The following is an 11,939-nucleotide window of genomic DNA, read 5'->3' as shown; positions in this document are numbered from 1 at the left end:
CACCATTTCCACCCCATGCTCACTAGGCTCCACGCCCTATGTGTCTTGGAGCAAATCTCTTTTTTCTACTGGCAGCCCTAGAAAAAGATACTTTTCTTCCGAAAGGCCACGTTGCATGCAGAAAAACTTCTCAGAAATATGAAGAAGTTACAAGAAAATTAAGTGACCGCTAACTTATTTTGGAAAATCAGTATCAAACGCTTTGGGGTAAAGTTTATGCATCACCAAAATTTTGCAGGAAATCATGCATAGTTTTCATTCTCCCACTGGCTCCCAGTGTCTATACTTCCTAGAGGGAAAATTCCTTAAAATAACTTTGAAGTCTTTGACTAATTTATTAGATAAATCCACTGTGTATAAAATGGCATCTTTATGAGGTAATTAATTAATCTCTAGGTTCCACCGGGGCTCGGAACTTTGAGCTTTGCTATAAATTATGGCACCTCCTGCAATTCTGAATCACACACACGTTATGGGAGCATTTTTTTTCTGAACTGATAAAATGGGATTGAACTGCCTCCAGTATCTTCTTAAGGTTTTAAACCAATTATTTCTTAATATGTTGGACATCAAATTATTTTTATATGATATCATTTATGCAAACACGTCTTGAAAATAAAAAGCCAAATTTTGCCACTGAAGTCTGATAAATGATGAGCCTGGCAAGAAAAATTTTAAGTATCAGATATTCGTAAGCTACTGTCATTAAAATTTGCAAATCAAAAAGAAAAAAAAAGAAGCAAGCTACGCAGGAAAATATGGACAAATTATGACCTTTGTGTAAAATGACACTTCCATTATTAGATGATCGCTGATCTAATTCTGGATTGGCAAAGACAAATTAATTTTGCTATTTCACTCCATAGATAAAGGAGGATTGATTAGCACATCATCAAAAACAATAGACTATGCTAGTAGTGTGGGAAAAAAAAGAAAAACAAAAAGGAAAAGGATAGCAGTCCCAGGCTGAAACAGAAGCAGTAGAGAGAGCTTGCTTTATTCTGGCATTTGTTTAGTTAATGAGACATATGGAATAAAAAAAAAAATTAATCATGTTTAAGAAAAATCAGATGATAGTCTTTATTCTGGGAAGTGTTTGGGAGTATTTTCAATAATAGAGACACTATCTTCTACTTCACAAAATCTCCGATGTGCTTTCCTCTTCGGAATTGTGGGTTTCGCTGTCTTCTGGGAGAGGGGAAGAGAGCCCACTCAATGCCCCAGTATTTCTACTGCATTATCTAATTTATAGTGGTGGCACCTGTGTGTGATTGCTGCCTACTATTTCGTTTTGTAGGATTTCTCCGAACTCTTTTGAGGGTATGACCACTGTCCATTTATTTTAGCTGTACCTTGAGAACAGAGTGTCGCCCATAGGAATCGGGTTAGAGGGGGATGAACATTCCCCCGAGATGACCTTGCCACGTCTGGCCACCTGCAGCTTGAACACCGTCTTCTCAGGGTTCCCTGTGGAGTTCGGACCCTGCTACCTAGTGAACCCCATAGAGATGGATCATGTCTTCCCAGGCATCTTCTGCCCCCCCAGTGAGAAGCCTCTCACCATGACTGAAACATGCCTCTCTTTTACCCCCAAGGAGCCGTTCCCAGAATTTCTTCTCCATTTGTCTGGCAAACTGCTCACGCTTCAGCACCCAAGTGATGCCGGCTCCTCGGGGATTCCTTCCCCGGCCACCCCAGGGAAATCTGCTCCTGATCTGCCGCTTTCATTTGCTTGCCTGTATCCTGCCACATATGCTGTGGCACATGTCCCCAAAGTCTCCCTGCAAACCTGGGTCGTTCTGTGGCCCACTGCGAAAGTATGTGGCACGCAGGAGGTGCTCTGTGGATGCCTGTCCTTCAAATGAGTGGTTGGAAAGAGACAAAGTGCATACAGGTCTCAGTGTTTCTAATATTGGAAAAGATCCTAAAAATAAGGCATTTCGAACTTATTTCCTTACGTCGGGGATTTTGATATTTAAGGGAGCCCACATTTGAATTACAGACTTGGCAACTGGAAGTTAATTATTTATATCGTAACTCGTGGTACATATTAACATTTTAATTATTTTTAAACAGTGAATTCAATTCTTTCAAGGCACGTCTCCTCCCCACCTGGAGTATTTCTTCTGAGTTTTTATGTAATCATTTCAGAGAGGGTACGTTTCATTGAGCGGAGGTTCTGCCAGATCCTTATTCCAACCTTGACTCGGGTCACATGTGGGTGTGTGACTGTGTGTGTGGGCGTGTTAGGAGGTGTGAAGGTGACGGGGGGAAACAGTGGGTGTGGGCAAAATGTGCATCCGAAGGTCAGGGTGCTGGAAAGCAGGGCAGCCTAGGGACGCATATTCCTTTCCAGGTTGACAGGCTCACTCTGAACTCTCTTGGCGACATCTCTACCTCGTGCACCCCACACTGGGAGGGGTGTCCCACCCATTACGCCTTTTTGTTTCTAGTGAGTTGATGGAATACGAAGGTGTATGCCAATTAGAAGGGCAGACTTGCTAAATACGGAGCAGTGATAATCTAATCTGTGTCTGTCTCTTTATCCGGTATTTTTAATGCGATGCTCTGAATTGTTCCCACAATTATTCTCCATTAAACGTGTTGTTGACTGACGACGACTCCTCTCCGTGATTAAACTGTCCAGGACAAACATCAACACCTGCGGGGCACAAAAAATGGGTTGTTCCTTTGACAGCAGATTGGCATTCCTGGTGTCTCTATTAATTAATCTGCTTTTCGGTCCCAGGGGGCAAGATTCTGAGCGTCCGGAACCAGATTCATAGGACTGACTACTACCTCCCAGTGTCTTCCCCAGGACTGTGCTTGTGTAATATCAGAATTAAAAAAGTGACATACAGGATGGGAATATTTAACACTCTCGCTTCCTACAACTGCCCCCTTAACAGTGGTTGCGTGTTCCTTCTTTCATGATTTCCTGATTCCTTTTTCCCATTTATGCAAATGAGCACAGCCTTAACTCATTTGCGACAGTTTTTAAACTGGGAAAATATTCTTTCGCGTATTGGTGGGATTTGCTACGTAGGAATCACAGCGCTACCTGTAAACGTTAACTATTCTAGTATGAATCATCCAAAGGTCATTTTTAGAAAATAGAATGTAAAGCGTTCTTATTTCATATGCTTTAAAATCTACTCATCAGTTACTTCCAATGACTTACGTGTTCAACTCATGTTCCAAAAGAAAGCATGACCGCCTGCCTCTTCATTTATTCCGTCGCTGCTCATTAAAATGTGCCATTTCCCTCCATTAGGAGGATTAAAAGGTGGAAAATCTCCAGGTGCCACTAGTTAGCAAACCGTTCCTAGGGAGTCAATAGCCTCATTTTTCTTTTCCTCTTTTCACTTAAAAAATACGTATCTACTGAAAGAAAACATTTCTCGCTGCAGGTGAATATATTTCCCAGGACTTCATTAAAGCGAGCGATAGCGTCCGTGTTTAAATGATTCAGTAGGTATATAAGCTTTTACAGAAAGAAAATCTAATTAAGATAGCACTCACAGACTTCAAGACACTAATAATTAACCCAAATGACTGCCGTAGGTCTGTAAGAGGGTTATGCAAATGTGAGGCGGTGGGATTATTACTTCACAAGCAATGATGTGATGTTTTGGTGAGCTCTTACGGTTATAAGTATACAGAAGGCCCTGCCCACTTGTATGTAATAGCAGTAAGTTATACGTACTGGAGGAGAACTATTTTTTCCCCACTCATCTTTAACTGTTTATAAGCTCTCTGTACTGTTTCACAAGCTAGAAAGCAAGCCAACATTCCTAGAGCTTGCATTCCTGGTGACAGATTATTCCATCCCAGCAAAAAAGTCCCGCTTACATCTGCCAGTAGATGTGAGGCACGAAGAGGACCAGTCCACAGCATCACCCAAGCACCTGGGATCTGCGAACCCACAGGCACCTTGGCATCTGCCCACGGAGTTCTAAGCTCTTCCCCGTTCGTAGCATGCCTGAAAAACTACACATGGAGCAAAACGTTTGATAAAAAATATATTTAAAACAAGCAAGAAAAAATAGTCTCGGCCTTCAGGACAGCTTCCATCATTCTTTGAACCAAGTAGGGTTAAATTATATGTATAATGATTTCAAGTACCAACTTATAAAAGATGTGGGAAATCAGAAAACAAAGAACCAGAGAGCTATTTTTTTTTCAGAAAAATGTATTTGCAATTCAAATGTTCATATAAAAAGCATAAATTTTAAAAAGTTCATAGATGTGTGTTTTTAGAAGTGCTGTGGTTTCGCCATTCATTGCAATTACATTCCAAGATGTGCAGGGTGGTCTACACCACGCCGCCTTACGCTTTTGTCACACAGAAGTCACTCTCATCACAACCTCCCCTGAGCTGTTATCTTCGGACAGATCTTCATGGGGCCTCATCCGATTGAACAGGTGCAGTAACACGTAGCCACACTGAAACCTGGGGGAAGTTAACTGCGTCGGGTGGACCAAGTTCCTGTTCCGCAGGGCCGTCAGTGGCAACCATAAAGTCCTGCTTGTGGAAGACTCTCCCCGGCTACTTTCTTCGATGTCTGTGGCTTTATCATAATTCAATACATCCCAGTGTAAGTTAACAGCCCGCCAGCGCTTAAACACTCTGTAAACTGCAGCTCCTTCGTGGACAATGAGACCTAAAAATGGAGGTGGGGGGGGGGGAACAAAGGTTCGTCATAATCAAAAGTTGGTGGTTTTGTATACAAGTAAGGCATTAAAGAAATAGTTCTCTGTTACTCATTGTCACAAAAAAAAGACGGTATCCTGACCACTCAACTGTCATGGCTAACGGCAAGCTACTGTCCATATTACACAGGAATAACCAATAGCCAAAGAATAAGAATACACTAACGTGCACAGAGTAAAGTTATCACGGGTATAATTAACCTGCTCCATCGTGGCTCAGAACACACCTTGGGCACTCATGTTGCCTTAAGAGAATCATTAGGCTTATTGATTCATTCATCATATATTTGCGGACTCATTGCGGGGCCAAGTAACGTGTGGAGGGCTTGGTTTCAACGGACACCTTAATTTGGGAAAGAGACAGATGTTAAAGTCAACATCATCTTCCCAGTGCCTAAAGCACTGTCTCACACCGAGGAGGTATGAGACGACTTTTTCTTCTTTTCACTCTCTTCAACAACTCCACAAAAATGCATTGGGCACCTACGTGAGAGTTTCATGTATATTACCTCGTCCAGTGTTCGCCAAAGCCTTAAGAAACGAGTATGAGCATGTCCTGCATTTTGCACACAAGGAACCAGCTCAGACGCAGAGAACTAGTAGCAGTGGCACAGGGATTCAGACCCAGGCAGCCTGGCTCCAGAGACCTAGGTCTTTGCTGCTATGCAGTAAATGGGATGATTACGCATTTCGGAGACACCCTCAGGAAAATAAACAAGGTAATACAAGAATCTCAGGGACCATAAACTCGTAGTCTGTAAATTGGATATGGTGCCCTGATACATGGCTCCCACTCTACCCAGATCCCACCACACCCTGTATTTTTCATACATCGGCATTTCAGCATGTGGCCCAAAGCTTTTGAACTGGTGACCCCTCACTAAAAGAAATTCCTTGGGGGAGGTCCGGTCAGATTGGGAAATGAGAAGGAGCTCTTCTCCTTCAGGAGGATGAAATTCCATTGAACGTCGGTGGAGGGATGAATGCAGAGTCTTTTTTTTAGGTGGAATAGGGCACATAATCACAGCATGTCAGTTGGCCACAAGCACTGTTGAATGAAAAATTGGAAAGTGAGCAGATCCTACCTCCCAGGATTTAGACCTTGAGTCTAGAGAAACTCTCAGAAATGTGAGCAAGGAAGCATGTTCAAACATGTTTGTCCTGTAACTGTTTGTGTTTGAGGGGGAAATAGCAAACAGTCTCAAAGTACATGCGGAGAAGAATGGATAAATCGTGTCGTATGGATCCAGTGGACCACGGCAACGAAACTGAAGGGAACAAAGTCGCATACACGAACATGTATAAATCTTAAAAGAGAGGAACTCTTAAAGCCATGTGAAAAAAAAACAACATGAAAGTTTCAGAAAGAAATTACTGGGGTAAAGAAATACTACCCATTTTTACAGATTCAGATATATAGGTAAAAAGTATAAAAAGATGCATAAAAAATAATCATGAAATTTGTGACAGTGGAAAGGAAAGAAAAGAAATGAGATCCCGGAGAGATTTCAAATAGGCTTTTTGGCTGTATCTCTAAGGTCACTTTTTTTTTTTCACGTTTATTTATTTATTCTGTGAGAGCAGGGAGAAAGAGAGCGTAAGTGGGGGAGAGGCAGAGAGAGAGGGAGAGAGCGAATCCCAAGCAGGCTCTGTTCTGTTAGCATGGAGCCCAACGCAGGGCTCGATCTCATGACCATGAGATCATGACCTGAGCCGAAGTCAAGAGTCGGACGCTTAACCAACTGAGCCACTCAGGTGTCCCTCTAAGGTCCCATTTTTTAAGCTGGGTGGTGGTGATGTTCAACATATTCTGTATACTTTTTTATGCCTAAGTCATACTTTCTAAAATTACAAAGAATTTATTAGGAAAATTTATCTAAGACGTATTGAGGCACAGAGAACTGAAGTCAGGAGACAAGTAGGGAGATTACCACATTGCAGGCGAGGAGCAGAGTGGGCACAATAAGGGACAGAGTGATACACTTGTCAAAGGAAAACAATGATAGAACTAGTAATGCAAGAAGGGGAAAAATCAGTCTCATGTTTTCAACCTAGAGGAATGGGTGATTGAAAGGATGATAGTAATCTTTCCAAAGGTACAACGAGTAAGGGTTTTGAACATGGTTTTGTTGGGGAGATTACTTCATTTTCTTTCGGCAGCTAAAACAATGGCAGGTAGGTGATGGAGATACCCAATTTTTAAATATCACAACTACCTAATATCCGAATTTAAGTTTTACACCACTCCCTTACCAGGACAAAAACTTCTGACATGCATGACTTAAGAGAATTCCAAGGATGTTGGCATAGGCCGCTTAAAACATGCATGTGGTTTAATCAATAAAAATAAACAAATAATAATTGTGTAACACCACCAAAATAATGAGAAGGAATGTAAACTTCTGTTAATCATAGCAACTGCAAATAACTGTTTTGATCAACTCTATTTTTCTAAGGACAAACTGTCACAACTGATCGGATATTCTGGGGAAACAGCCAGAATTAGAAGTAAAGACTACCAGATAGTAATTGATGATTCGATTATTGGCCTTCTGAAATCTCTGTGGGCAATGATTTAATTTTTCTGGTTCTATTTTTCCTCATCAAAACACAATTGCAATACCTAATCTATACATTCAGCAGGATAGTATGAAGACAAATGGAAATTCATCAATTATAATGCACTCAAATTTCCTCGCGATGGTGGCTCTAAAGACACAAGACATTATTATTAATTAAAAAGTCCATAGTGAATCTACGTGACGAGAAACATTCATTCACACTAATCACAAAACCAGCGCAGCTTGCAACAGGTTCATTCTGGAGAAGTACAGTGATGGGGGACAGCTTCACCCCAGGAAATCACTCATTTCACAGGATCTTGTTCTTTTTTTTTTTATCCATTTCCTTTGAAAGGCCAGAAATCAGATCATTTACTAGAGCTTAACGTCACTTTCTGGGAACGCACTCCTGGTAGCCCTTTTCTAAATACATAAATCTACCCAGTGTGCAGAAATAAATCCCACAGGCCTTTCTAGTACATTCTGAATTTAGAGGGAGCTACTTGAAGTTTTCAGGAAAACACGGTCCTCTTGAATTTTCAGTTCCATGTTCTGCTTCTTCATTGCACTTCAAGTTATGAACGATGCTTAGATTTTGTTTTATTTCCTATAAGTGTTGGGAATCACTCCTTGCCCTTTAGAAGCTTAAGTTTTCTTGAAATAGGAGGAGGGCGATCCTACCCTTGAGGTCCTCTCTAATATGCATCTTTCCCTTTCTTCCTTAAGTCTTCTAGACTTGTAGCAAATGCCTTTTGTACTCAAGGTAATGAGAACATAATGGTACTAAGATCGTCAAAATCCAAGAGTAAAGATTCATTCAACTCTAGTCCATGTGTTGAAAATCCAACTAGTAAAATTCACGCTGCCATACTTTCTTACTGATGAGCTTGTCTCCTCTTATTTCACAACTGAGAAATCCACTTCCTCCAGGACCTTCACTCTCTGAGTAATACCTTAAGTTAAGCCTTAAAATGAATGTGTCATCTTGACATTTCAGGTCATGTAACAACAGGCTTAGATTTATTTTTTTCAAGAGTCACTAGACCTGAACGGAAAAGCAATGATTATTTCTATAAAATGTAAATATTAAATATTTTAGGACACTTGCTACACTAGTTTTTAATTTTTTTTAAATGTTTTAATTTATTTTTGAGACATGAGCAGGGGAGGTACAGAGAGAGAGGGAGACACAGAATCCGAAGCAGGCTCCAGGCTCTGAGCTGTCAGCACAGAGCCCGACGCGGGGCTCAAACTCACAGACTGAGATCATGACCTGAGCCGAAGTCGGATGCTCAACCGACTGAGCCACCCAGGCGCCCCGACACTTGCTACATTATTAATAGCATGGATGTCAAGGGGTGATTCCTGAGAATTTGGGAGTTTGAGAGTTCAGAAAGTGTGTGTGTATTAAGTGTTGGTTGTTTTTGTTGTTGTTGGTGGTGGTGGTTTCTTTTTGTTTATTTATTTATTTTTTATTTGTTTTTTATCATTTTCCTCCCAGTAACATTTAATTCGAGCATCCCCTTATTGATGTGCAGAGGAACATTTTTGTTAGGGAATAATATGCTTCAAAAAGAGAAAGTTCAAATGTTTCCGGTTTCACTAAAATAAAAGCAGAGGGGTGATGTGTGGGTAAAATATATCCCAAATTTGTAAGTGGTGTGTTGGTTGAATTTTTTTCTATGGTAGCAGAAAATGAATTAATTACCCAAATACATGATGGGGAAGACCATCAAGGTCCCATGTTCACATGCTCACATGCACAAGCATGTACACACGCACACGCACACACACACGCACACACACACACACACACACCACTTGTCCATATTTATTGCAACACAAATGATATGTTGCAATTAACAGAGACTTGCAAAAATTATAATCAAATACAAACAAATTTTGATATTAACAATCAAACTACTGATCAAATCATTTCATTTTTTTGTGTTACCAGTCTCAGCTCTTGTTCAAAGAGGTTTGGTTGATTTTCAGAACTTAAATTATCATCAAGGATCTATTTTGTGCCAAGCACTGTGCTAAGTGCTTTATGCACACGGTTTTCATTTTATCTTGGCAGTAACTCTACAAATAGACACCACGATTGAACAACTTGATGGTTGAGGAAATTGAGACTTAAATTTAATAACTGTCCAACATCAAGACATAAGAATAAGAGCAGAGACTGGGGCTCAAATTTGTCTACATATAAACCTTGTGTACAATAGTCCTATCCATGCTAAATTTCCAATGCAAGGCGGTCTCTCAGAATAAAGATCAACTAAAAGAACCCTCGCTACAGACTCAATGTATCCTTCCAAAATTCATACCTTGAAGCCCTAATCCCTAATCCCTATGTGGAGGTGGGACCTGTGGGAAGGTAATAAGGGCTATTTTGAGTCATGAGGGTGAGACTCTCATGATTGGATTAATGTCCTTATATAATCTGGAAGAGACAGCAAGGAAAGGCCATGTGAGAACACATGAGAAAGACAGCCATCTGCAAACCACAGTGAGACACCTAACCAGACACTGAATATGCTAGCACCTTGACCTTGGACTTCCCGGCCTCCAAAACTAAGAATAAATGTCCTGTGGTATTTTGCTATAGAGGCTTGAACAGACAAAGCCAGACCTTACAGACCTACACCATCCTCATGGAAAATATGAGTAAATTAAGTCCTGGAGACTATGATTTGGACAAAGTTATACCATTAACTGCCATTTTTAATATCTTGTAGGTCACTGACACTGTTATATCTCTAAAAGCGCCAGTGAAACAGCCCCTTCCTCCTCTTCCCACCCACAGGAAGAAAGTTGTTGAAGACAACACTGTAAGTGGTGACAGCTTCATCTGGGAAGCTGCCTCCACCTTGAGGTTTCCCAAGAAGTGAAAGGTTCTGATGAAACCACAAAGGAGCACAGGTGAAAGCCCTGTGTGCCGTCCAATCAAAACAACCTTTGGGAGAAGCTAAAGAACTTGCAGTGCACAGCACACATTTGGCCAGAAAACGCTCCTGACTGTGAAAATGTCCAAGATTTTTAGACTAAATTTCACCAGTGTCCATTGCCAAGATCTCTTTCACTCTGTCTCCCTCTTTTTCTCTCTGCCCATCTCTCTCAGTGAAAGTTACACATACTCTATAAAATATAACCTATGTCATTCTGAGAAGTCAGTGGGCAAGAGAGGAAGAATGGAAACTTTGGGTGGGAACTTTGGGTCCCATTTAATCCCATTTAAGAACAGTTTAGAACCAGTTTCAAAAAATGGACACATTTAAAAACATTTCTTTAATGTTTATTTTTGAGGGGGGAGGGGCAGAAAGAGAGGGAAACACAGAATCCAAAGCAGCTCCAGGCTCTGAGCTGTCAGCACAGAGACTGGCATGGGGCTCAAACTCATAGACTGAGATTATGACATGAGCCGAAGTCGGATGCTTAACCAGCTGAGCCACCCAGATACCCCAACATGGACCCATTTTTGACTCCTTAATTGCCACTACTTGAGGACCAGAGCATGGTTGTATAAGAAAGATCAACTAAATGAGACTGTGGTCCAAGATACCCTTTGATGCATAATCTTTGCTGGGGTGTCATAAAATGCATTAATCTTCCTGGCTTATTTTTCCCAACCTACCCCAAATTTAAATGCTGAACATTTAATGGAAAGTTAGATATGAGTATAGAGGTCAACGCTTGGACACATAAATCATTCCCCCATTGCTGAATCTTGTTAATATGAATCTTGAAGAAATAAGCATGAGTGATTACTTCTTTGCATAACGAATGCTTTTTGTTGAACTAAACTATATGTGGAGCTTAAAGAAAAAAATGCAAAAATATGAAACTTAGAGATGAAAATTGAAAGACAATACATATGCCCTCACTGAAGTCACTAGACTCACACAACAAAGCCATCAGAAATTGGTATCTTAAAAGCCAACTGGGGACTACAATGTCTTGATTATACATAGGGGTTTTTGTGCAAGTGTATTTCCAGTGTTGCCCAGATCAGAACAAATAATGTGTTTTATGTGTAAAACACATAAAATGCACTTACATCTATAAAAAATGAGTTAATTTTCCTATTGTAAATTATATATATTACATATATATGTAGGTACATTGTATATATGTATATTTTGTATATCTTATACATATATACATAAATTCACAGAACCAAGTTGAGGATGGCAGGCTAATCACGAAAGCATAAAGTTCAGGAGCCCAAACACTCAAACTGTTGGTAATAAAATCTTCTGTGTAAGAAATGTAATAAGAATAAAAATTACTCACAAAGTTCCCACAGCATGAAAACCCTTGCAAGGATTGACCTTGCCCTGGCTAATTCCCAAATACTGATGATCTGACCCACCCCAACTGATGATCTGACCCACCCCAACTGATGATCTGACCCACCCCAACTGATGATCTGACCCACCCCAAAGCAGAGTATGTAACAGTACACATAAAGAAATGATTACTAGAATAGCGAAAACCCTACGTGATTGCTTCTCTGAGAGCACACAAAAGAAAATTCACAGTGTCTGTCCTCTGACCCGCTCACTACTCTCTATGTCCTCCCGTCTGCTCAATGAAATCTGCAGTCCTCAGCCTTCACGCAAAGAACACAGTGGGGCTGGATCCTCAGGGGGTCCTGGATCA

At 40.7% G+C, this 11,939-nt stretch overlaps 1 protein-coding gene across 1 annotated transcript in view; it reads right to left on the bottom strand.

Annotated features, from left to right (window-relative positions):
• Positions 1 to 4,014: 4,014 nt before the first annotated feature.
• MARCHF11 (membrane associated ring-CH-type finger 11) overlaps positions 4,015 to 11,939 on the bottom strand; it is a 102,833-nt gene continuing 94,908 nt past the window's right edge. The window contains exon 4 of the mRNA XM_049648269.1: positions 4,015 to 4,664. Coding sequence (XP_049504226.1) covers positions 4,342 to 4,664 — 323 coding nt within the window. The 3' untranslated portion in view covers positions 4,015 to 4,341. The remainder of the gene's footprint in view (positions 4,665 to 11,939) is intronic.

Source organism: Panthera uncia (assembly GCF_023721935.1).
Source record: "Panthera uncia isolate 11264 chromosome A1 unlocalized genomic scaffold, Puncia_PCG_1.0 HiC_scaffold_17, whole genome shotgun sequence".
Lineage (NCBI taxonomy): Eukaryota > Metazoa > Chordata > Mammalia > Carnivora > Felidae > Panthera > Panthera uncia.
Note: the sequence above shows the minus strand (reverse complement) of the source record. Positions and strands in the feature narration are given on the sequence as shown.